This window comes from Caretta caretta, chromosome 5, assembly GCF_965140235.1.
Source record: "Caretta caretta isolate rCarCar2 chromosome 5, rCarCar1.hap1, whole genome shotgun sequence".
NCBI classification, from domain to species: domain Eukaryota; kingdom Metazoa; phylum Chordata; order Testudines; family Cheloniidae; genus Caretta; species Caretta caretta.
Window position 1 is genome coordinate 35,908,732 of NC_134210.1, and position 27,905 is coordinate 35,936,636.

Sequence of the window (27,905 nt, forward strand, 5' to 3'; positions counted from 1 at the left end):
CAACCTATTGTGGCCCCTTTTGGAGCCCTAATAGGATTTTAATTAAGTACCATGTTTTGTTTGCATTTCTTTTACCCCTTCTCCAATAGGCACTCCACACGTCCTGGGAAAATGCACATTCCTTCTATATAGTTTAACCTCCATAACATTATATTAGCCATATTAATTTTACACAAAGTGTAACTGCCTCCCATGCCCACAGAGTTTTCATGCACACCCACCAAAGCAACAATCTGATCCCCCAGAGCCACCCCAAGGCTCAGTGTTCCCATCAACATCATATTCAACGTGATATGGAAAAACTGACTGCTAAGCCATGATCGTCAATGTTAGTTAATATAATTTCTCACAGTTCTATTCTAATTTGCAGTTTTGAAACCTCCTTGATTAAATTATCACCACTTGACCATGTTGGAGATAAGAACTAAATGGTAACATTGTGCTTTTAGAATCTTGATTGAAATAGTGATTAAAAATATTTTAATTTGAGTGATCAAATGCAAGAAAAATGAATAATTTGGGTATTGCAGTTTTCAGTTGAACAACATATTCCAAAAACTGAATTCCTTGAAGAAATTTGATGGAAAAACAGTAATATTCATTGTATAAATATTTTCAGCTGCTATTATCTGATCAATTGTAATTTTAACAGACTTTTTAAGCTTTTACATTTATTAGAATCCAATAAAATCCGTTTTTAGAATGCAACATAGTTAATTCTCCAGAAAGTAATCCAATATACCCTCTGGCATGCTCAAACATTTCAAATTGTTTGTAGAATTTCTGTTATGAAGTAGTTGGAAGAACATTCTGGATGTTGACCCTCTGATGGGCTCACCAAATATTTTTCAGGAATCTCTTTTTTGAGTAACCAAATGAGGAAAACTGGAAAACAGATTACTGAAAAACTGAAATATGTTTGCATGAAAATAATCCAGAGGTAGAGAAGGGAAAAATTCTGGAGTCCTGGCAATGTGTCCAGTATTCATGTTTTATATACTTATTAAATGTGCTTTCGATTATAGAATCGGCATTACAAAACACACGCAACTTTTTATTAATTTTTTTAATAGGTGTTAAAAGAATTTCCATCTTCTGAGTGTCTACTTGGCTACAAAATACAGTACTATCCAGAAAACAATGATTCTTTTAAAATGACGCACAACACCTCTGACAAGATGGCCATGCTCCTTTTAACGGGGGAAGCGTATGTGATATCTCTTGTTGCATATAACTCTGTTGGAGAATCTCCTGAGGCTACTCTAAGAATTCCATCTGTTGGTGAAAAAAGTACGTTTTATAAAATGGTGTGGTAGATATTCTCTTGGATCACTGAAATAACCTTTTCTGTATCCATGTGATAATTCATTTTGCCTGTCTTAAGTACTGTTGCAGTGAAAGTGAAATTGTGGTAGAGATTTTTTTGTCCTAGATTCTACAGGTGGAGAAGACCTATTAAGTCATCTAGAGTGGTAGCCGTGTTAGTCTGTATCAGCAAAAAAACCCAACAAGGAGTACTTGTGGCACCTTAGAGACTAACAAATTTATTTGGGTATAAGCTTTCGTGGGCTAAAACCCACTTCATTGGATGCATGCAGTGGAAAATACAGTAGGAAGATAGATACACACACACACACACACACACACACACACACACACACACACACACACACACACACACACACACACACACACACACACACACACACACACACACACACACACACACACACACACACACACACACACACACACACACACACAGAGACAACATAAAAAAATGGGTGTTGCCATACCAACTGTAACGAGACCAATTAATTAAGGTGGGCTATTATCAGCAGGAGGAAAAAAACCTTTTTGTCAACTGTTTGAAATGGGCCATCCTGATTATCACTATAAAAGTTTTTTTTTCTCCTGCTGATAATAGTCCACCTTAATTAATTGGTCTCGTTACAGTTGGTATGGCAACACCTATTTTTTTCATGTTCTTTGTGTGTGTGTATGTATCTTCCCACTGTATTTTCCACTGCATGCATCCGATGAAGTGGGTTTTAGCCCACGAAAGCTTATGCCCAAATAAATTTTAGTCTCCAAGGTGCCACAAGTACTCCTCGTTTTCTTTTAAGTCATCTAGCTCATCACTATATCGGTACAGGATTGTCTAGTTTCACTACTTTATTTAACAAAAGTGCAATAGACTAATGGAACAGCATACTCTGGTATGGAAGAGAATGTATTAAAGCATTGGTATGTCATTGTACTTCAGCTTGTCATATATTTTCCTATTCGCAATAGTGCTTCCTGTTTATAAGGCCATTAATAGGAGTCACTGTTTTATTATGTTAAACAGACAGTTCTGTTTTTCTTTGCACTTTGTTTTAAATACAGGTTTCAGAGGAACAGCCGTGTTAGTCTGTATTCGCAAAAAGAAAAGGAGTACTTGTGGCACCTTAGAGACTAACCAATTTATTTGAGCATGAGCTTTCGTGAGCCACAGCTCACTTCATCAGATGTGTACCGTGGAAACTGCAGCAGACTTTATATGTGTATATATATATATATATATATATATGTGTGTATATAAAGTCTGCTGCAGTTTCCACGGTACACATCTGATGAAGTGAGCTGTGGCTCACGAAAGCTCATGCTCAAATAAATTGGTTAGTCTCTAAGGTGCCACAAGTACTCCTTTTCTTTTTGTTTTAAATAGTAGTTCAAGAACCCTCCTTTACCTCGCAGCTCTATGATTTTAGAGTCTTATTTTGACTCTCCTTTATCTTTACATTGTTACAGTCTGTCTGCCTATTAACACCAACAAAACATAGATCTCTTCTGTCATTTTCTTAGGATCATAGATTTTAAGGCCAGACCACCAGATTAGATAATCTGACCTGCTGTATATTATAGGCCACCAACACCACCCAGCACCCACGCACTAAACCCAACAAATGAAATGAGACCAAAGTTTTACAGTCCCCAGAAGGCTCAACTATTATGCGCCACAGACAGAGAATGGGAGATACTGAGGTGCACCAGAATCTGAGGCCGCTGCAGAGGCAGGGAAATGATTAAGGGAGATATACTGAGATAATCCTGTTGAATTGCTCATGTGTTCATTTGTCATGCCAAGATAACTAGAGTTCCCTCCGCTTTGACCTCCCAACGTTGCTCATATTCAAATTTCAATGTGGTCAGAAAACAGCAAGGTGCTTTCTGACTTGTATATGCAGATGTGATCACATCTCTTCTGATCTCGAGTGTCTCCTTGTCCGCTTCTGTATCCACTATAATATTACTTTTTTTTTTATAGCTGTGCTCCCATCGACTTCCCTGTTGTGATCTAATCTCTTGTCCCTGTACCCCATCTTGCTCCCTCTACTTTGCCAGCTCTGGGATCCTCTCAGTTCCTCTTCTGTGGTTGATTATTCCCTATTTCTTCACTGTCAGTCTTGAACTAATTGGCCTCTGTTATTGATTCCTTATTTCCTATTAAATCACAAGTCAAAACCTGCGCTTCTGTTCTACTACAGCCAATAAAAAATGTAAAGTAGGTCTCTGTATGGATATATATTTCAATTCTTCATGTCTCTGCTTGTGTATGCACCCGTCTACTTTCACATCTTATTGTAACAATTCCATTATTGTTTGCTGTGTTATCAGATAGTGTGTGTGTGTACATGAATAAATAAAACAATGCTTTACACAATTAAGCCGAATTTCTTGTTTGACTTTTCCTAAGTCAAACACGGTTCTATAGATAAAAATCTGAATCTCTCATTGCTAAATTGGTACACTAGTATGGATGTTTGCTCTATTAAAATGTTTATAACTATTTCTGTTAATTTTTAAGTGTTATTTTGCAGCTTTTAAATGGATTGATACAGTGAGGACACTTACTTTAAATGAACAAATGGTTGTGGAATGGGAAGCATCAGTTTCAGAAGTAAGCAGATATGTCATTGAATGGTATGAGGAATTGGAGACTGAGCCATTGGGTAGATCATGGCAATATATATTAAATACTACAAAGTGGACAGCTCAGAAAGGTAAGTTGACTATGCTTGCGTGAACTTATAATTTTCACATCTCCATCAGTTACTACTTAACCTAAATCTAGAATACAGATTTTCTGTTCAAGAAAATGTATTTTGTTTCTATGTTTAACATAGGCTGTGTGTTATACTGTAGTATCTTTCTTTGGGGTGTGGGCAACATACTCTTTTGTGTCTAGCAGAAGTATGGTGACACACAGACACAATTATTTTTCACTGCTTAGTAAGATAACAAGACTGAGAGTCACCGACACATGACAGCAAACAGTGGACAAAATAGTTATCATGAAGCAGAAATGGATGTAGCCTTTGAACCTTTCCATTCAATATTTGTAGCAGCACCTATTTTGCATATAAATTGACTAATATAAACAAGTAGAGACTTATAAATAATTTTAATTTTAAGTAATCTTTTGAAAAAATAAACAAAACATTGACATTACTAGCAAGTAGTTTAAAATAGCAACAAAAGCTTTAAATACAGATATTTAATAAAAATTCAACTTCTGTACTATTAGGGCCAATTACCAAATACATAGTTCTTTAGGTGTGATCAGGTGAGTGCGACAAGAAAATACAAAATTGAATGTCTTCCAGTTCTTGGGAAATGAAGACAGGTAGTTTTGGAGTAGAAATTTGTATTCTCGTTAAAGAGAAATGAACGTATTTTTGAAGCTCTTTGGCAACATGTTGCAACAGGAAATTATTGAATATTAAAAAAATAATTGCACAAGTCAAGAACTACAATATGACATTGTGAGTATTCTATATAGGAAGATATGGTCCTTGCCTCACATACAGGGCCGGATTAACTACCTTGTGGGCCTGGGGCTATTAGATATTGTGGGGTCCCTGTGTAAAAGTCTTTTTCCTAATTTAAAACAAAATGATCACAATTATGGCATCAAGGCTATTAACGCTACACTAAACTTGCCTTTTAATTAACATAAAGCCATTCTGTGGTTACATTTCAGTCTTAATATGTAGAATATAGTTAACTTAATTAAAAATAGCCTACTCCTTACCTTAAAACAGCTGTTACATCAGTGTCTTTCTGGGAGTGAGTTTGGGTGCAGGAGGGGCTCCAGGCTGGGGCAGAGTGTTGCAGTGCAGGAGAGGGTGAGGGGTGCGGGCTCTGGGAGGGAGTTTGGTGCATGAAGGGGGTGCAGGTCTGGGAGGGAGTTTGGGTGCAGGAAGGAATTCTGAGCTGGGTCGGGGGTTGGGGTGCAGGAGGAGGTGTGAGGTGCAAGCTCCAGCCAGGAGGCGCTTACCACAAGCGGCTCCCAGCCGGTGGCACAGCAGGGATCAGGCAGGCTGCCTGCCTGCGTGCCGTGGCCGGCTGCTGGCACATCTCTGTGTTCCCCTGGGGGGAGGGGAAGAGTGTGTCTCTATGCACTGCCCACACCCGCAGGTTCCTCCCCCGCAGCTCCCGTTGGCTGGGAGCTGCAAAGACGGTGCTGTGAGTGGGGGCAGCGCGTGGAACCGCCTCCCGTCCGCCAGGTGCTGCAGAGATGTGCCAGCAGCCGGCCGCTTCCAGGAACGGTGTGGGGGCCACGGAATGCACGCAGCCTGCCTGAGCTGTGCTGGGGCCCCCATTAGCCTGGGGCCCTGGGCTGCAGCACCTAAAGCCCCTGCATTAATCCAGCGCTGCTCACATATCTTAAATCTGGAAAATATGACAAGACAGACCAACAGTAATAGGCAGACAATAAGCAAGCAAAATATCAAAGCTGCAAATATTTTGTTTGAATTTTTTACTTCCTCTAAATCTCACCCATCCCACCTTTATCCCTGTGTCCAACTGTCAGCCAATGTATTACTAATCTAACATGCTGCCCTTCCACCCCCACAGAAATAGACTAGGCTTGGGAGGTGAATGGGAAAGTAGCACATCAGATGGTGCCTATGTTAGTTACTAAAAGTGTCTTGAGGTAGTCTTGAGGCAGTTCCAATTGACCTACCCTACTCGTCTTCCCCACCTCACCACATGGGAGTTCTAAAAAAATTTAGACTTCTACTCTGGGGTTCCCTAAAAGGCTTTTCCCATCGCTCTTCAGGCCTTGCTGGAACACTTGGGAATGTTAGAGGAAAAACAGGACACATTTTAGGATCAGAAGACCTATCTACAGCTTTCATTTCATATGCTCTGACATTATATTGTGTTTTTAATGAGGTAAAGAAACATTTATAAAAGTGGAAGATTAATAAAGCTGCTTTGTAAAATAAATAAATAAAATAAAAAATAAAAAGAAATCCATTGATGATGAGTTAACATTGAAAACACTGTATTAGGTTGAGTAGAGGCATTTGTTTTGAACTGCTTTCATATATGCTGTGCTAATGTTCCTCCCATTCAATATGTTTGTTTGGCATAATCCTTTGATGCAATATTTTGTCTTCCTGTGATGATGATTCAGGATTCTCAGCATGAGAAGATTCTCTTTAAGCAGTTTTGAGTGTCTGTTTCCCCTTTTCCTTTCAGTAGGCTGGTAAACTGCTTCGGCAGTTTTGTTGCTGTCTGTATACTTGTCTCTGTTCTAAAGAAATTTAAAAATATTTTGATGGCTTTCAATTCAATAATACCAGGGAATTCCCACTGACTTCAGTCAGGCCGGGATTTCACCCCCAAAGTACAACTATTTAATCTAAGTGTCAAAATAACTTTAGGAAACAGAATCAAGAAGAACGAATTTCCGGACAGTCAAACTGAGAATAAAACTCACATTATGTCGTCAAATAGTAATTAATAAGACCCCATCCATCAAAATTCTTAAACATATGCTTCCTTACTTTAAGCATCTGAGTAGTCCCATTGACTATTCATATGCTTAAGGTTAACATGTACTGAAGAGGGAGGAGACTTTCAAAGGCATAAAGGTGCTCAACTCCCATTGACTTTCAAAACTTTGAAAGTCAATAGGAGTTGGGCACCTAAGTATACTTGGAGCTTTTGAAAATCTCTCTGCTGGATCAAGGTCTTAGTGCAGATTCAACACTATAAAGTGAAGGACGACTAATTTTAAAAGACCTTACATTTTTTTCACAAACTTGTCTAATTGGGTTTGAGCTCATGCAACTTGTCATATGGTCTTTTTATAAAAAGAAATAACTACAAAAACATTTGCCTTATTTATTGAAATCTGTACATATAATTCTAAAATAATTTCTTATCTCTTGCAATTTTATACATCATGCTTATTGCAAGATTGTACTTTTAATGCACGTTAGGAGGTGCACTTGAAAATGTATCCTTCTATGATTTAAGGGCAACATTTTTTAAATTGGGACCTAAAGTTCGGCTCCAAAGTTCATGTTTAGGTGCTTAAATGGCCTGATTTTCAAAAGTGAAATTGCAAATAGTGAAAATTACAATCATATACAATATAATAACAAAGAGGTTAAAAAATAGAAGAAGGAAAGAGAAGTAGTAATATAGCACAAACTACTGCTACAGGGGGAAAATAAGACCAGAAGAAACAAACAAATATCATTATTGGTCCATCTGGTACACTGCTACTTAAAGCCATATGACATCATCCGATCCACATTAAAAATCTCAGAAGTTTCCTAGTGCATTAGGGGCGGCTTCAGAGTAGTTGAAGATCTGATGTGATCCTTCCCTTCAACAGAGGTGTATTTCATAATTTTGCTGAGCAGTTTCCCCAAACAATCATGGCTTGGTATAGATATAGGTATATGTAATTCTCATAAAACATTAAACTGTATTATAGTATCTAGATTCAAAATCAACCAACATATGAAGGGGTAATCTTCCGTGTTAATGGCCGTCTTATCTGGAATAACTCATGCTCCTTATCTGCAGATACAGAAATTTGTCTGTCGAGTGTATATATTTGAGACAGTTTAAATCTTTCCCCAGTATTGTTCATACTATGTGCAGTAGGTGAGAACTAAATCAATTTTTTTAAAACTACTACTTCACTGAAGTAGGTGCAAAAAGGGTCACACAAATTCTTGCTAATCTTGCTGTACTTTTATTTTACATATATGGGAAGTATAGTGAAAAGAAAATGATCTGTTAAAATTATTTCTTAGTTTTTAATCCATTTCTTCATTGGTGGTAAACTGAAATTGGAAATCTCTTAGTTGATCAGTGGGCCCTTTTCTGATTTCCATTATATAAAATTGCACAATTAAAAATAGCAAACTCTTTTCAGTAAACTAGTACTCCAGATTTCAAAAGCAAATGACGACACTGACTTGTCAGAGAAGCAGTTTGACCACAGTAGACTTGCCCACTCCAAATTCATTCCCGACTGACCGGTAGCAGTTAGGCGTTGCAAGCTTCCACAGGTCTATCGCCACTCACTTCTCAACTGTCAGGGCAGCTCTCCACTTGGTATTCCTGCACTTCAGGGCAGAGGAAAGCAACTCACAAAGTTCAAGGAAAGTGGCATTACGCATGCGAAAGTTTTGCAGCCACTGTGAATCATCCCATATCCGCAACACTATGCGGTCCCACCAGTCTGTGCTTGTTTGCCAGGCCCAGAATCGGCATTCCACTATATCAGCCAGCCCCACTGCCACCAGGATGTCCCAATTGCCACAGCCTGTGCTTTCAGGAATGTCTGTGTCCATGTCTTCATCACAGTCATCCCCGTGCTGGCATCTTTTAGCCTGGTTTTGCACATACTCCAGGATAATGCACGAGGCGTTTACCATGCTCACAACAGCAGCAGTGAGCTGAGTGGGCTCCGTGCTTGCCGTGGTATGGTGTTTGCACGGGCAAAACAGGAAAAAAGGCGCGAAATGATTGTCTGCCATTGCTTTCAGGGAGGGAGGGAGGAAGGGGCGACTGATGACATATACCCAAAACCACCTGCGACAATGTTTTTGCCCCATTAGGCACTGGGAGCTTAACCCAGAATTCCAATGGGCAGGAGAGACTGCGGGAACTGTGGGATAGCTACCCACAGTGCACTGCTCCGTAAGTCGATGCTAGCCACGGTATTGAGGACACATTCCACCAACTTAATGCGCTTAGTGGGGACGTACACAATCAACTGTATAAAATCAATTTCTAAAAATTGACTTCTATAAAATCGACCTAATTTCATACCCCAAGCGTAGCAATCCTCAGAACAAGAATCAAGACTCACTTAGCTTGTTTAACATTTGATTGACTGTTTTGTTTTGTGTTATTTTCTGTAATGGAAGCATTTAAAGGACTGTATAAACTAGTGTATGCAGGGTTGGCTTCTTACGCCTTCATAACATGTGGAAATTGTTTCTAACTGCAGCGCCATCCTTTCCCACAGCAAGCAATGACGGTTGGGTTTCACATTTAAAAGGAGGGGCTGCGGTTTTTGGGTGGATGTGTAGCACACACCTCCCCCCACCCCACCGTGTGGCTATTCTCTGGGATGATCCCTTCACCCCTCCCCCCACCGCATGGCTATTCTTCAGGATGATCCCTTTTAGCCAAGTGCAAACAACCCAACATGAACAGGGTCCTTTTACTGTTCCCTTACAAAAATTCCCCTATTTCAACCAGGTGACCATGAATGATATCACTCTCCTGAGGCTAACACAGAAAGATAAAGACCGAATGTTGCTTGAATGCGACCAAAACCCAGGACCATTCGTTGCCATGCTTTGTGCTGCAATGATTCCAGACTACTTGATACTGGCTTGGCGTGGTAAAGAGTCTGATCGTGGAGGACAAAGTAAGGCAGCCCTCCCCAGAAACCTTCTGCAAAGGCTTTCAGAGTACCTCCAGGAGAGCTTCATGGAGATGTCCCTGGAGAATTCCCACTCCATCCTCAGATATGTTAACAAACTTTTCCAGTAGCTGTTCTGGTCGCGAATGCATCCCGATTCTTCAGGGCAAATCAGACATTAAACACTATTGCTTTTAAACCCGGTACTGTTTAAAACTCACCAGAGTTGTGTTTTCCAGCTTCAGGGTTGGGGATCCCGCCTTGGGAGGGTATTGGCTCCAGGGTGATGAAAAGGTCCTGGCTGCCGGGGAGAACAGATTCACCGCTTGCCTGCTGCTCATTCTTCTCCTCCTCCTCCTCATCCACAAAATCCTCCGCCCTGTTGCATGAGACTCCCCACTTGAAGGTGTCCACAGACAGTGGTGTGGTAGTGGTAGGGTCCCCCCCTAGAATGCCATGCAGCTGATCATCGAAGCGACATGTATGGGGCTCTGACCCGGAGCGACCATTTGCCTCCTTTGTCTCTTGGTAGGCTTGCCCGAGATCCTTAACTTTCGCGCGGCACTGCTGTGTGTCCCTGTTGTAGCCTCTCTCCACCATGCCCTGTGCGATGTTTGGCATATACATTAGCATTTCTTCTTTTTGATTGGAGTTTGGCCTGCACAGATTCTTCTCCCCATACAGCAATCAGATCCAGTGTCTCCCTTTCGGTCCATGCTGGAGCTCGTTTGCGATTCTGGGGGAACTGCATGGTCACCTGTGCTGCTGAGCTCGCCATGCTGAGCAAACAGGAAATGAAATTCAAAATTTCCCGGGCCTTTTCCTGTGTACCTGGCTAGTGCATCGGAGTTGAAAGTGCTGTCCAGAGTGGTCACATTGGAGCACTCTGGGATACCTCCCGGAGGCCAATAATGTCGATTTGCGTCTGAACCCCAAATTCAACGCAGCAAGGTTGATTTTAGCTCTACTCCCCTTGCTGAGGAGGATTACAGAAGTCGATTTTAAGAGCCCTTTAGGTCGATGGAATGGTGTTGGTTGTGTAGACACATTCATTTTAAAATCAACCTAACATGGCTAAATTTGACCTAACCCCATAGGCTTTTGGGGCAGAACTGTGCATATGGCTGAAATACATAGAGCACAAGTCAGCCTGTGTATGCAAAGGTGGCTTAAAGCTCATCTTGGCATTGTCCTGATTCTGGTGCTACTCTGTGCAGTCACATCTCCCTGCACCATTTTAGCAGCATGAGACTGCTCTAATTTATGGTGGTCAGCGATGGATTCAATGAGCTGAAAAAGCAGTGGAGAATTGACATAGTTTGAGGGTCTGGCCATGTCCACTTTTCCCTGCTAAACTTGCCAAGGAGAGAGAGAGGCAGTGGCAACAGAACAAGAGCCTCTGCACTGGCTTTACACAACTGATGATAAATCATGGGGTGATCCTACTTAACTTGAATAAACTGGTTGTAGATTTAGATAAGATTAGGCTGGCAGTGTGGCTACACTATACAATCTGGTCCAGTGTTTTCAAACATTAATTCCAGTGGTAAGTGTCTCCCAGTGAATTTCAACTGGCTGAATAGGGTTTGGGGCGGGAGATGCCCTCACACATAACTGGTTGCTAGACCTTTGGGGTTTGAACGATAATTGCCAAGAATTATACCTGGAAATAAGATGCCACTGTAGAGATTTCAGTTCAGGTGTCCTGATGTCAAGTTATTTACAAGATGAGCAGCTGCATTCTGCATAGCTGGAGCCAGCAGGAGCTCCCTTATTACTTTTAAATGCTTTTATTACATCTTAAAGAATACTTCTTTTTGATAAGAAATAAACATAAAAAGATGGAAATCGTTTCGGAAAAAGAACAGAAGGATCATCAGCTACTCGATGTTCTCAGTCCTACCTCATAAACTTACAATAATTAGCCTTGTCAAATACAAGTGATGGTAAGATACTGTGAACATGTAAATTGCTACATAAGAAAAAGTATAATTATTCCTTAGTCAAAATATTTCTAGTGAAAAATAAGTCTGAACTCAAATGCTTTTAGAAAAGCTGCCAAATAAAGTCCATTCTGTGTTTTCTCTCCATGCTTAAGTACAGCAATGGGTATAAAAGAGAATAAGCATAGATTGCACTCCTAAAAACTGAGGGAAAATACCAGTATGGAGCATTCCTAAATTCACCTAACACTAGCAGGAAAATACAACTTTATTTTCCTTATGTAAATCTTAAATGAAGGACATGTATCTGATAAATATTTTTTTTCTTACAGGTGCCTTTAAACCTTTCAAATGCTATAATATCTCAGTGTATCCTCTCTATGGAAATAAAATAGGAACTCCACATTCCATACAAGCTTATGTTCAAGAAGGACGTATGTATATTAAACTATCAATACGGTCAAACCCTCTGTATTACTCTCTATCTTGTAATAGCATCTGTGTAATGTGCTTAAGACCTGTGTTACTAAGGGAAGGAAGTAGTGATTAGTGCATAGAACTGTGAGTTAGGATTCCTGGTTTTTATTTTCAGTTCAGGTATTGACTTGCCGTGTATTTCATGGAAAGTAATTTAATCTGTGTACCTCAGTTTTCCCATTTTGTGATATGAGTATAGAGCTTAATTTGCAGGGTTGTTGTAGGTTTGAGTAATGTTTGTAAAGCACTTTGAGAAAAGTGCTTTACAAACATTGTAAAAGAAAGCTACCACAAAATGTATTCAAATTGTTTTTATTATTGTAAATATGGGCCAAATCTTAAACATTGCAGTCTCATTTAGACTTAGTTTACGCTATTTTTCAAGGATGTAACTTACTGAATTTTTTTATATTCAATTTTACTTTTTCCAGTGGAAGGGTGATTTTGGGGCACAGACTAAAATGACTAGTTTGAAAAGTTGGAGTTTTGCTCTGTTTTTACGGTGTAATGGAAAATATATGTTCCTGCTTATTAAGATTTGTTTAAATGGTAGAAAATCTTGCCGTTTCACATTGGGCGGAAATCGTGCATTGATTACTGTTTTTAGTAGAACTGTAATGTGAATTGGCTGAATTATACAGCTAATTGTAAGAACCAAGTTTGGTGGTAGATTCAAGATTTCAGGCTGTGGACTGGTGAAGCCTCCAGGGAACTGGGTACAGTACAATGATAATAGAGCATATAATTGTTAAGGAAACCTCGATGTATTGGCTTATTCATGAAGGGACAGTTGCTGGTTGGTTTTGAATGCTATTTAGTTATAGTTAAGATGCTTTGATGGTAGTGGTGGTTGATTTGAGAGAGGGACGAGATGTTATGCCTTTTGAGTGGACTGGAGCATACAGAGCTCTTGCTAAATAGTTTTTGAATTGTGCATATAGAGTTTCGATTACATAGGTAAGGAGGCTGATCTTGTGGATGGAGCGTTGAACTGGGACTTGGGAATCCTGGGTTCAATTCCCCACTTACAGACCTCCTGTGTGACTCGGGCAAGTCACTTAACCTGTCCTGTGCCTTGGTTTCCCATCTGTAAAATGGATGTAATAGTTTCCTAGCTCACAGGAGTGTTAAGGATAAAATCCTTTAGTGATTGTGAGGTGTTCAGATACATACCATCACCACCACAGTAATTATCAAGAGAGAAGGTGCAAACATCACCCAAGTAGATGGCATCTCTGAAAAGATGAGAAAAGCTAGGAATAGTGTCTGATTTCTGATAAAGGGTATATTAGGTAAATAGTACCTGTCCCTTTATATCTCTGCTCTGTACGGATTAGTTGTGCCATTTAAAATATTTTATGTACATTTATTACATTTCTGTATTTTTTGTAGGTCCATCAGTTGGTCCTGTGGCTAAAACAGACAATCTGGGGAAAAATGAGGCTATGATAAAATGGAAAAAGATTCCAAAAGATAAAAGAAATGGCTTTATTATTAACTATACAATATTTTATAAACCTGAAGGTGGAAAAGAATTAAGTAAGTAAAAGTTCTCCACTCTGTTACACCAGTGTGCTGACCCAGGATGTCTGTTACTTTATGAAGATATCAGCATACAATACCTGTTGCTAGTTAAAACACTAGAAAGTTTTGCCAGAGAGAATTTCACTCTTTGTAGGCTAAAGTGGTGACTGATCACTTTCCAGATAGTTATGTTTCAGGTGGGGGAGCAGCAGAGTTATCTATGATTTGTGTGCTTTGTCATGGTCACCAAAAGTGCTTTGCTGTTCTCTGTCATTCTCTTCGCAATTACATAATGCTAAGGGCTCAATTATGTAGAACCCAGGCCCAGAATATCTAAGAGTATGTCTACACAGTAAAAAACCAAAACAAACAAAAATGTGACAGATGTAGTCATGTTGCTTAATGCACTACTGGAAGGCATTCAGATACTATAGTGATGACTAAAGTTGTTTGAAATTTTCTCAACTAACATAGTTTATTTACCAAAAAACACAGTTTCAATTGACTGGAAACTATCAGTGAGTTTGACTCCACACATTTTGGCTGGGATGAGGTTTTCAGGGCTGGCTTCAGATGGGTGTGTGTGTGTCTACACACACTTGTTTGGGATGTAGGAAATTGCCTGTCCTTCCTGCCTGTCTTGTAGATAGGTACTGCTGTATCCCACTGCTTTTTGTCATTCCATATTTCAGAAATGCTTGTTGTGTCAAGGTCTATTTCCATTGCTAGGCATTCTTTCTTATTTTTGCTTTAAGCTTCTCTCTTGGTCTGTAGGCATTTAAGGCATTCTAGCTTTTATTTAAAAAAAAAAAAATCTCAAACCAGTGGGTCCTATTGGAACTTCATTTGCTTCTGGATGCCCAAATCACAGTAGGGGCCAATAGTACGCTTGCCAATATGTAAATGGAAGAAGGAAGTTGCAACTATTCCTATATGATGTAGACATCTCCACGCTTATTCTTGCTATCTTATTTCTTGTCTGGTTTTATGCAGTATGCTCTTTGCCATGCCATCTCTGAAGACCGCTCAGCTCTCAAGATGATTCTGTTACTCTCACATTAGTGGTGCTGGCTTCCAGTTTTCCCTGGAGGTACTCAACCCCCCCTCAGCCGCAGGCCTTGCCACCACTCCACCCCTTCCCCCAAGGCCTGCCCTGCCTCTTCCCCTGAGTGTGCCCCATTTCCACTCCTTCCCCTCCATCCCAGTGCCTCCTACCTGTCGCAGAAGAGCTGATCCACGGCAGGAAGAGGAGCTTGCCTGCCGTTGGGTGCTAAGCATCCACTAATTTTTTTGGAGCACCCATGGAGTTGGCACCTCTGTCTCAGATCCTTAATTATTTAGACCTGGGGTTCTCATCTTGTGGGTGGTCCAGTGACAGACTGCAGAATCTCTCACAGAAACAATTAAATTGCAGGATTGTGAAAATTATACAACATAAAGTTTACCAAATATTTTAAAATCTTAGCTTCTTAACCGATTCACTTGTCCCTAACAACAATTTAATTCTGCATTTCTAATTAATGTTTAGACAGTGGATAGTCTAACAAAGAAAATTATACAAACTTGAACGATCATTATTTTGATAGTTCTTTAAGTTCTTCTCTGCAGTTCAGCCTGACCTGCCTTGTGTTAATGGGTCTAAATATTTTCAGCCCTACCATTTTTCTGTAATTCTGTGAGATCTCATAAATAAAACTTTTTTGGCTGTTTCACTGCTTGAATGGAAGACATCCAAGAAACACCTAGGTGTGGCATATAATGGTGGTATTAAGTATGTAGGGTGGACTGGACTGTGCTGTGCTGAACAAATGTGGGATGGTAATGCTGTCTTTTAGTTCAGACATAATACAAAGGTTCTACAGCTTGCAATAACAGAGATGCCATAGTACTTTTATTAAGGGTAAAATATTGGCTCTGGTTATTATATTTTACCTATCTAAACTCAATAGTGAATTTTCAGTTGGATATAGAATTATTCACTTTCTGTCCTGAACTGTGATGTTGTATTGTTATGCTCTGTTTAACAATTTCAGTGTTCCACACTGATGATCCCTTTGATTATATTTTATTTCAGCTTGTCTCTAAAGCATTTGGGGATCTTTCAGTGTGAACAGTGCTATATAAATGTAAAATTGTAATGGTTAACACTTGCTTTTCTTTAATTTCTATATCTTTTTTATTTATAATATCTTTGACTGAAAAGATGAAACTGTGAACTCTGATGTTCTGCAATACAGACTGAAATCTCTGCAAGCAAACACCCAGTATACTGCTCATGTCATGGCAGCCACCAAAGCTGGTGGAACCCATGGAAACAGGATAACCTTCAGCACTTTGAAATTCAGTAAGTAATTTTCAGTGTTAACTGTCATTGCTTTTCCAGTATTTTTGTGTAAGAGACAGAGTTTTTTGATTTAGGCATTTCTTAGGCCAATCCCAATCTACTCTGCCTCTGACTTTTTGAACAAAACAAAGAAAAATAAAAAAATAGTTTAAATTTAATTCAGCTCATTGGAAGACATTGTAAGCCAAATCTACAAAAGATTAAAAGTTTTAAAAACTAAGGTCCCAATACTGCAAGCAACAATGCACAGGCAGAATCTCCGCTCTGCGCACATGCAGTAGTCTGCTTCTGTGCTGTTAATTAGAGGACTGGGACCTACTATGTCACCAGAAGGGGAAAATGTGTATCTTAGAAACTGGGCTCAAAATATTTATGCATTGTGATTGTCTTGTTGTCTTTTTTTTTTTTCCCCTCCCCATATGGAACAACTCCCTGCTAACCAACCACATTTTCCTCTGAATTGAACTTGGCCAGTAGGATACGCAATACACACTGGTGGTTAATATAAAATCTTTTTCTTATTTTCTTACTGTCTATATTTGTATCTTTCTCCTAGGGAGATCATAGGATAGCTATGAATTGAAGTTAAAATTGTTATATCAAGATGTTAAATGGAAGAAACAATGAATGCCAACATTTCCTTATTTCTGCTGGCAGAACACTCTGAGACATGTCCCCTGTATCTGACTTTCTGTTCATTTTGTAGTGTGCGGGGGGGTGGCACTGGATCAGCTGCTGGAATAAAGCAGCAGCTAAAACTGGAAGCAGCTGTTCTGAGATCCTGGGAAAGGCCCATTACATAGTACTGTCTATAGCTCTGCAGTTGTGACTAGACCTAGGCAAATCTTTTTTGGACAAATAGATTATTCACCAAAATATGGGTTTTTTTGGTTGACCCAAAACTTCTTCCCAGCTGAAAGCAATTGAGTCAAATTTGAGAAGTTTTACAGGGCCAGCTTCAGTAAACTGTCAGGGTGAGGGTGTCTGTCCTTCAGTTCAGTAGTTAGAATGCTTGCTTGGGGTGGGAGACTCAGGTTTGAATCCCCACTCTGGAGCAGGGACTTGAACTCAGATCTCCCACATTCCAGGTGAGCAGTCTAACCGCAAAGCTAAAAGCTACTGGGGGGGGGGTACTCTTTCCCTGATTTAGAGGAGGGGTTTAAATCCAAATCTCCTGCCTCGCAGATGATCACCAAGATATAGAGTCAGTCTCACTCTCTCTTTCTTTGGTCCTGTGAATATTAAAGTATTTATAACACGTGGAGCAGCTTCAACAGGAGATACTGAGAGCAACCAACTTCAGATTAGCATGTAGTCTGGTGGTTAGGATGCTCATGTAGGAGTGGGCAATGCTGAGTTTGAGTTACTGCTACAGCAAGGAGAATCAAATTTGGATCTCCAACATCCCAGGCAAGTGTCCTAACCACTGGACTAAACATTATGAGTAATGGATATGCCCAGAGACAGTTTGCTGAAGCTACCTAGACTTCTCCGGTTTGATGACAGATTTTGAACATTTGTAGGAAATGAACCAAATAATTATTTTCTGGTTTTGTTTGTGGCTTGATACCAGCTTGATACTGGCTGCCAACTAGACATCAAGCATCTCCCGTCAACATAGCGTAGTGCGGACCCTGTGGTAAGTAGATCTAAGTATGTCGACTTCAGCTACGTTATTCACGTAGCTGAAGTTGCATAACTTAGATCGATCTCCGTAGTATAGACAAGGCCTGAGCATGTGTTGTACAGTGGCAGACAGTACCTTAGTCAGTTGGTCAAGGATGTGACAACCAGAGCTTTTATAACTTGTGCTACTAAGATGGCTTTAATTATATAGTCTAAAAGTGAAAATTTGCTCTGTAGTGTAATATACCAAGAAATGTTTCAATGCTTGTTCTTTCTCTAAAGGTGAAGAAGACTTTATTTTTATAACATTACCGTTTGGATTTTGTATGCTCTTATTATTAATCCTTGGCGTAACCTGTACTCTAAAAAAACACACGTGAGTAAATTTTTCTGTGCTTGTTAAAGGTGAAAATAATGCATTTTAACACACAAAAGGTTAGTATTTTTATTTAAAGACAATGCTGGCTTGTTAAAGACTCAAATCTGTATGGAGATAAGAAAATGTCCTGATTTGCTAAAATTAAACAAATAGACATATGTTTAGAATTATTGTGACTGCAGCCAATAGATGTATTTCTTCACTAGTGTTTGTTTTTGCAACTATATCTCTCACTCACACTCACCCTATATTTAAAGACCATGTAGGTTGCAAAGTCAGACAATCAAAAGTTAGGAAATGTCAGAACTAAGATTGTCTGTGCAACCTTAAGTTCAGTAGTTAGAATGCTTGCTTGGAGTGTGGGAAACTCAGGTTTGAATCCCCATTCTGGAACAGCATGTGCTGGGTCATCATCGAAGACTTCCATAACACGAAATATATGGCAGAATGTGGATAAAACCACAGAGCAGGAGATATACAATTCTCCTCCAAGGAGTGCAGTCACAAATTTAATTAATGCCTTATTTTTTAATGAATGTCATCGGGATCGGCCAGAATAGCATTACTGATTAACGAAGCCATACCAGAGCCAGCCAGGACAGAGTGGCACACCCATGCCACCACTGTTTTCTATATCAACAAGGGGAATGAGATTGATCGCCTCTGCATATAAAGCAGCAAATCTCTGAAACTGGTGCATCAGTCCCCTGATCCTCCTGTCTGCAGTCTATCTTCCTGGAATGCAGAAGGTAGTCACAGACTCACTCATTGGATGTTTTGCTCATCAGACGCTCTATCAACTTGTCAGGTAGGAACTTCACAGCTCAGTGGGTATATGACATGTTCACATGATGAGGGACCCCGACCAGAGACCTATTCACTTCCCAGATGAAAAGCAAATGCACCACATACTGCTCCAGGGGAGCTCTCGGCCATTGTTCCTAGGGCAATGCTCTCCTGATCAGACCAACTCAACTACGCCTTTCCTCCACGACCAATCTTGCCTGGAGTGCTGCGCAAGAGCTGATGAGACAGAACAGTGGACATTCTGGTCGCCCCCTGCTGGACCAGACAATTCTGATTTCCCAATCTCCTCCACATGTCATCCTGCCCTCAATTCTCATCCTGAACTTCCCCAATCTGCTGACTAGGGTGACCAGATGTCCCGATTTTATAGGGACAGTCCTGATATTTGGGGCTTTTTCTTATATAGGAATCTATTACGCCCCCATCCCGTCCTGATTTTTCACACTTTCTATCTAGTCACCCTGCTGCTGACCCAGTACAATGGCGAGATCAGGCATCAGTCCACATGCGCTCCACCTCAGTGCGTGATACTTGGATGGGCATCTGCTTTACAATGGTTGTGTTCTTCGGCTGTACAAGATATTTTCTCCAGCAGCAGGAAGAATTCCGCTGGACAGTGTTACCAAGCCAGGTGGAGATGTTTCTTGTCTTGGGCACAACAGTGGGAATTACCTTCATCCTGGATTACATTCTGTCTTTAAAGTCATCGGGTTTCGCCCTCAGCTCTTTGAGAGTCCTCTTACTGGCAATTAGTGTGTTCCACTCTCCAATGGAAGGTTGCTCTGTCTTTACATGCCCACTAACTGCTAGGTTTTGGAGAGGCCATTAGCAATCAGGAGGTCCTCTAGACTGTTTATTGCAGTAGCGGGGTGACTTAGGGTACAGGTCATCACCATACAGAGAATCTCCAAATGGATTTCTGATTGCATTAAACTCTGCTACCTACTATTGGGCCTCCCTCTCCATCTCCCTCCCCCCCCCCCCCTCCCAGGGTGTGGGCTCACACCATGAGAACGCAGGCTTCAATCCTGGCCTCCAGACATACGTAGGGCAGCCACGTGGAGTTCGGTACACACCTTTGCAGCACACTACACCTTGGTGCAGGACTCAATGGCAGATGAATCCTTAGGCACAGCAGTTCTCTGCAAGATCATTCCATCCTCATCCTCGCACCCTTCTCCCACTTAAGTACTGCTTGTTAATCACCCTCCATTAACATAAGAGAGTCTCCCTACTGTCATATTTGGTGCCTGTCCCAGCCTTGGCCTGGAGCAGAATTACAAGGAAAGTGTGGCTGTGCACCTGAAGTCCTGGGCTGGAACATGCTCAGTTGCTCTGTGAGAATAGTGCATGCACAGTCTGGTCACATGTAGATGCTGTGAGGTGTGGTGCCTCCTCACTGATGACAAAATCTTTGGAGACTTTAGCTACTAAACCATTAGAAGTCTTTACTGAGCATGTGCAAACTGATTTTTTTTTTTAAAGGGTTACAATTTGGCCAAATTTGGGCAGATTTTCATGCGAAGAGCAAAAAACATATCCCTGACGTAAAGGCTACCCCTGGCCAAATTTCCAGTCCCTGCTCCAAAGCATAGGATTCCTAGAACTTCACAAAGAAATGGTCCTAACACTTTTTAACACTGCAAAACAACATATTTTCCCCTAACTTATTGTCAGAAAAGACTGAGCTGTTTAGGCTGAAACTTAAAAATCTGCTGAAGGCAGACATCTGATGTGGAAAATTTCAGCCCCCAAATGTTAAAATTTGGTAAAGTTATAGTGATTGAAAACAGGGTCTTATAATAGGAAGCTTCGAGTAGTGTTGGTACGTAGCATTGCCAGCTCCACCCATAGTACCCACCGTAACATGGAGCTTATATAGCCTCAACATCGTTGTAGTCTCTTGTCTTTTATATTTGTGTCTCTCTCTCTCTCTCTCTCTCTTAATATGTTTATGAAAAACTAGGCCCCAAGCCTGCAAAAATCTAAGTACTTGCATAACTTTACTCATATGTGTAGTCCATAGGTTTCAAAGGGACTACTTATGTGAGTAAAGTTATGCACACATGTAAATAATTGTGAGTTCAAGGATATAATTGGTACGGGCAGCAATTCTGTTTGTCTTTAAAGCATTCACAAAGCTAATTTTAATTACTAATGTTTATTAAAGTGGTTTATGCACTTTTTAATATATAAATACATGAATTGGCTCTGCCCTATTTTGGCTGGGAGCTCCTACTGTTCAGGTTGTGTTCCCATGTAAATTCTAATTTTAAATTTTTTTCTGACTGCTACAGAATGCTGAGTATTGATTTGGAGACAGTGTCCTGAGTGCAGTCAATCTTTTCTGTGAAATAGGCTGATAATTATGTTACAGTTTAAAAAAAACAAAGAGCATATTTTTGCTGTCGAGTTAACTCGAATGTCATCCACATGCACAAACCATTCACTCGAGTTGGCTTGCCTCTCGGGGGTATTGGTAAGGCTATGATTTTGGCATGGGTATTTTTAATAAAAGGTATGAAGAGGACATGGGCAATAAACAATAAATCACAGAAACGTACACACAGTAATGCAGTTTTCACTACATCAATACAATTGCCTGGGGCCCCACGCCACGGGGCACCCTGTAAAGCTAAGTTAAGGGCGGTGGGGCTCAGGCTTCAGCTGAAGTCGAAGCCTGAGCCCTGCCACCTGGGGCTGAAGCCAAAGCCCAAGTCCTGCCACAGAATCCGTGACAAGAATTGTAGCCTCAGGTATTGGATTCAGCTCAAGTCAGCACAACTCATCAGCTGCTAATAAAACCACAGTGAGGAGTTCCTGTATTGTTTTGCACTGCGACTGTTCTCACTTGAGCTAGATTAACTCAAGAGGAGTTAAGTTAACTTTACAATGAGGACATACTCTAAAAAATAACCCAGACACTCTTCATTCTAAGCCTAATTTAGGCATGTCATAATAAAGATTTGGCTTATGTAGCTTGAATAGTTACAATTGCAGCTTTATTTTCTGTATTTAATGGTAAACATTGGTTTAAACCAAAAACTCAGGTTCCAGGTAACACATTGGTATTGCTTTTAAACAGTTTTTCTCTAGCCCATGAGAATTGACTTGAGAGAAAGCAGTTCCCCTTATTATAATAATTAGATAATGAATACAGAGAAAGTACTTCCCTTGTCAAATGTTCACCATTCACATTTTCTGTATTTAATCCTTTCATGTACTGGTACAGTATTCCTATGGCATTCATCATGTCAGTCATCTAATTCCTACATCAAAAGGCCAAATCTCCTTTCTGAATTGCAGGTTGAAAAAGGTTTGCTGGCCTGATATACCAGATCCTGCAGAGAGCATTGCTGTGGAGTGGCCTACTGATGTGCTTAAGGTAACATCAGATTGCTGTTAAGAAAAACAAATATGTGATGTGGGTAAATGTGAGTAAATTTTCTGATAAACAATTGAAGCATGATGGACTAGATTAATTAAATCAGTGATGATTATAATGATGCTCTCTCAGGGTGAATTTGACCAAACGTAACCTTCTTTTATAGATACCTCCATAGGCACCTATATTTACTACTTTCTAATATAGCATGATAAGTTGTACTCCTGTAGTTCATTTTCCCCAACTTGTCTTGAATGAGATGAGTTTCTGCCTGTGATGGGACCTATGTTCCAGATGCTCATCTGTCTGCCCAGTTAAGTGGGCAGTCATCTCTAAAGTAATTCGCCCATTCTCATTAGATTACAACATATCTTAAGAGTTTACATCCTAAAATATGAGTCAGAGTACCATGTTTAAAATTATAGCATTTATTACCCTTTTTAATAGACAAAATTCATACAGAATAAGTGTAAACAAAACCATATTACTAAAACTGTCAGATGTTTATACTTTTGTGAAGTTTTGTTGCAGAGAAAGATAAAAGATAAACTTAACAAAAACTGACAAACACTCATGAAGAATGTTCTAGCCTGACCCATCACAGGAGATGACAGGTATGCAGACGTCTGTATGCCTGTCTCTGAGAGGGTCTGAGAGTGCTTCTCTGTCACCCTTAGTTCTTAGTGTTTAATTTCCCAGGCCCCCTCTCAGCTTTCCTGTGGAGGACGAAGATCAAGGTTCTTCTCTGAGTGCCTGTCGTGTATTTTTCTTTTGGTGCACATGTGCTTGAGATCGGAATCTTTTGTCCTTTGAGCTGTGTCTGTGCCCTGCTTATCCTCAGGCCCCACCTTCCCCACCCAATGGTATAAAGAGCAGAGTGAGTCCAACTGACCTGTTCCTCCTTAGTGCCTATCATATTATCGTATCATATCTTCAGTTTTGCCACTGGATCCATTTTCATTTATTTGCATAGTATTTACTGAAATCTAATAGAGTTGGACAGATGTCACTAAAAGCGTAATTTAAAGACAATGGGGTTGCAGGTATAACTCAGGGAAAATTTTGCCTGTAGAATTTACTGGTCATCATATGCAAAATGAAAATACTCTAGCATGATTCCTGGCACAGTTTGAGTTTACAGGGCTTGTCAGTTAGAAAACAGTCATTTTACTAGTAAACTGAGAAAATTTGATATGGAATCGTTGAGACAGTAAATGTGGAGCTTCACACTGCCATTTTCATAGTCACTTTTCGGAAAACTGTATTTCAAGAGAAATGCATATCAAGGTTTCATTAACTGGCTTCTTAAACATACAGACTTGAACAGAGCTGAAGTGTGTGTGTGTGGGGGAGTGTGCTTTTAAAAGATCTTTCTAATGTATCTTCCTTTGTACTGATGTAAGTTTCAAGGGTCTCTTTTTTTTTTTTACTGACAGAATAATTCGCCTCTGAAGAAAGTACAATCTGAGGATGGGACAGTAGATCCTGAAGGCATCTGTGTTTTGGAATCATGCTTTCTTGCTGAAGACCATACTGCATTATTAGTAAAGAGTCATGAGAACTATGATTCTAAACATACAAATGTTTGTAAAAAGGACATAGGTAATGGACATAAAAATATTTTTTATGGTGAAGAATATGAAGTTGTAAAACCACTATCGCCATCAATTCCATATATAGTTACAGAACAAGACCAGAGGAGTCAAATGCTGCTTTCAGCTTTGATCCCTACCAGGAGAATCCAACATCAGCATCTAGAAATATCAAAAGAGGGCTTATGTAAGTCCTTGCATTCTTCAGTCGAGAATTCCAAAGAGAATGAAAAGGAGGAAATTCTAGAATGCACAGATTTCAAAGAAGAAACTAAAATCAATCCATATCTGAAAAATTCTGTAATACAAGGGAATTTCTAATTTCTGTGAATTTGCCAGAATACAATAAGGAAGCCAAAAACCAGTTGCTTGTCTTAGCCCCTTTCCAGCGAAACACTCTAAGGCAACCACATGTGACACTGGACATCCTTTGAACTGACCACAGCTGATCAGTATATATCTGCAAAGTCATTTTGAGGTATTGTACTGTCCAGCTGGTCTCCTGCTTTCTCCTGGAGGGAGTGTTGCCTTCCATACATACATGCATTCAAGTTCTCTTGGCATCACTTACTTGACTGAAAATTCCTAGTTTGTTTGAACCACTTTGAAGGAATTCATGCATTTCATCATCTGTTAATTTTGACTTCATATTATTCTGTTTAACAGACAGAGAAATATGTGCCAGTAGTAAGGCAAAGGAAGCACACTTAATTCTTCTTATCCCTTCCCTTCCAGTTTACTAAAACAAATTTATTTTTACCGTGACAGCATCCATCAGTGCAAGCAGGATGCTGATTTTCTTCTTGACAGTCTCTTCCTGAAGCTGGCTGTTGCTAAGGCAGTGCATGCTTACTCAAACATAGCCAGGATCTTCAAATCCCTTCCTTTCTTCTTTCTTAAAGTTACAAGAAATAGAACTTCTCTCTTCCCATTCTTTCTTCCCTTAACTTTTGTTTTCAGTTCTGTTTGTAGTGTTCCTGCTATTTGTCAAATAATTGGAGGCTTCACTGTTCCTCTTGCCACTTCAATCGTCTGGTTTGAATGTTCTGTTTCCTGTTTGTGTCTGACAAGATTTTATCTGTGGCCATAGATTTTACTGGATTCTCTGTCATGCTCCTGTTTCCTTTTCTCTTGGTTTTATCTTCTGTATTTTACTCTGTTTTTCATTTCTCCTGTTTGTTTGTCACTCATTGTCACTCCGTGTGCCCCATCCTATCATCTTACTCCTTTTGTCACTGTAGTTCTCTCCTGGCCCTCCAGCTGCTTCTCCAGTTGATGCATTGACTTCCTTAACTGAAATGGCTTAATTGAACACAGCCTCTTGTGTAGAAAAGAGCACTGAATCTATATTCAACGCAGTGTTTCTCCTCTAATTAAAGGAAAATGCTTAATCGAACTGAGTAGTCAAAGGAGTCCCTGGAAGATTATCACATTAAACCTAGACTTTCTGGAAATTACACTTGGAAATCCTAGAATCTTCTTTGAGTATGCCATCTTTAGAAATGTCTAGGCAAGTAGGACTCAGTCCTGAACTCAATTTTGCACTATATAACTTCATTGAGTTCAGTAGTGTTACTCTTGAAATGAGATCAGAATCAGTCCCATAGAGAATTCTGATAATTTGATGATTTGCAAAAACATTAAAAAAATGACCCATCTCAGTTGCTTAATACCCAGATATGCACACTTGTAAGTGGATACTTCAGCACTTAATTCCAATTTCCCTTTGGTTTCTACTGCTTGTTTTTCTACCATCCCCATCTTCCTGTTCTTTGGGATGATTCTGTATGCACTCTGGTGATGTCTCAAATACTATTATTCAGGTTAGGAAGGTCGGTTAATTGTGATTAACTGAAATACAATATCTAACAGTTCTCAACCCCATGAACTGGAGGGAGTTAGTGGCAGATTTCATTTGTGATGGCTCGTTGACTCTAGACTTCCCTCAGCCTCTGCCCCTTGGTCCGATTTATTGACATTCCAAGACATGCTGCAAGGCCTACCTGTCTTTCCAGGCTTTCCCTGAGCAGGTTACTCAAACTGGTCTCAGTGAAATGTTTGAAGGGAAAGAATTTTTTTTGGATGGGTTGCAAATGTTGGAAATAATTCACCTGAATTTTTAAAATGTTTTTATTGTAATATGCCAAGTGTATTAGATGTTTTTGACAAATCAAAGTAAGCAAACCTATTGAGCATGGAAGAGGGGAACTCTTGTGGTTACACCAGAGGCACATTAAAAATCAAAAGAGAAAAATGTTCATAAGGGGACTGGTTCTTTATAGACCTGAAAAATGGAATCAAAAAGTCAGTTAGAATAAAGGCCAAGCCGCCTTCTGTATTTGTATAGATCCAATCACACTGACAGAGCTCAGTAAAAAATATTAAAAGTTAAAATGACAGGTGTTCAAGTCCCCATTCATGGTTTGGGTAGCCAAGCCTAATGAGATACGTGGCTTGTCCATTGATTATTTTCAAGATATTATTAACCATTTTTATTTTCTTTGCATTTTATCCCAATAGCACAACAAAGGTGACTGAGGGTATGTCTACACTGCGGCTAAGTGTGTTCCTCCCAGCCCCCATGGACAGACAGATGTGTGCTAGATCTCCTTGAGCTATCAGGCTAAAAATAGCTGTGTGGATGTAGCGGCATGGGCTAGCTACCTGAGTAAAGATCCAAGCAGTTGGGTGGGCTTGTACTCGGGTGGCTGTCCTGTGCAGCAATGTCCACACTGCTATTTTTAGCATGCTAGCTCAAGCAGAGCTAGAGTGTGTGTCTCTACCTGGGCTGGGAGGCATGCTTCCAGCTGCAGTGTAGATAAATTCTAAATGGTGCCAGGGACTGATAATGGGCTATAAAGCCATTAATTTTGAAATCAGTGAATTGAATGTAGCCCACAGAAATTGTTACAATGTGAAAAGGGTTGGGAGACCAATGTGAAATGAATTGTTGGGCTGCTGGCTACCAGAATTTGCATTAATTGGTATCCTAAGACTAGGACTCCTAGGCACTACAGTAATCATCATCATCATCCTTGCTGGCATTCTTCATCTGGGGTACTGAATGTGCATGGAGAGTCAACTTAATCCTCTTACTCTTAGGGATGATCCCTCCAAATCAGAGCTGAGGCTGCTTATTGAGACTGTGGGAAAGTCTGCATTGCCTGTTGTGTATAATTAATGGATACTAACATTTACTATTTAAAAAAACTTTGAAAACATATTCCTGCAAACACCAAATTGCCTAGAACTTTGCTCAAACTTATTCAGTGTGAATGCAGAGATTGTCTCCTGGGCCATCTTCCCTCCCATTGACCATCAAATAATATCATTGTGGCATCTGTATCAATTGTTTACATGGGGAAGTGATATTAGGGAGGTATTAATGCAATTTAGCTGCTGGAAATAAGGAGACATAAACATGTGACCAGCTTTCTGAAGACCACCAGTAAGTGCTTCACAGATCAGCATTGGTTCATGGACCAGTTACAGAAAGTGGTCTAAAACGTAGGACACTCTACACTATAATCTTTATTAAACACTGGACTGCATGCATAAATGCATGTACTGCATGAACAAGACCAGTAATCTGTAATCTTTTCCATACAGTCAAATACTTGTGTATAAAAAAGCCAAGTGATTGCAGTCACACAACTGTCATATCTAATGCACTATTTTAATCAGATGTTTCCATTTATTTTTGAATGTATCTGCTCTGTATCAGTTATTTAAAAAATAAATCAGTAAGAGTTTTAAGGTAGTAGTGGGGTTTTTGTGTTTGGTAGGTTGTTTTTACTGCTCGAGCATGTGAATACACACCCTTAAATTTTCTAAGCAATGAGAAGTGAGGAAGGATGGGTTTTGGTGAGAAAGGCATAGGACTGGGAATTAGGACTGGCTCTGTTCCCCTTTCTGTGTAATCTTGGATGACAGGTTTCAGAGTAACAGCCGTGTTAGTCTGTATTCGCAAAAAGAAAAGGAGTACTTGTGGCACCTTAGAGACTAACCAATTTATTTGAGCATGAGCTTTCGTGAGCTACAGCTCACTTCATCGGATGCATACCGTGGAAACTGCAGAAGACATTATATACACAC

The 27,905-nt window shown here is 40.0% G+C and overlaps 1 protein-coding gene across 1 annotated transcript in view; it reads left to right on the forward strand.

Annotated features, from left to right (window-relative positions):
- IL31RA (interleukin 31 receptor A) overlaps positions 1 to 27,566 on the forward strand; it is a 71,391-nt gene extending 43,825 nt beyond the window's left edge. Inside the window, 9 exon segments of the mRNA XM_075128344.1 lie at positions 1,074 to 1,290; positions 3,864 to 4,046; positions 12,009 to 12,110; positions 13,546 to 13,692; positions 15,881 to 16,021; positions 17,930 to 18,023; positions 22,140 to 22,218; positions 23,655 to 24,111; positions 24,114 to 27,566. Coding sequence (XP_074984445.1) covers positions 1,074 to 1,290; positions 3,864 to 4,046; positions 12,009 to 12,110; positions 13,546 to 13,692; positions 15,881 to 16,021; positions 17,930 to 18,023; positions 22,140 to 22,218; positions 23,655 to 24,111; positions 24,114 to 24,244 — 1,551 coding nt within the window. The 3' untranslated portion in view covers positions 24,245 to 27,566.
- Positions 27,567 to 27,905: the final 339 nt, after the last annotated feature.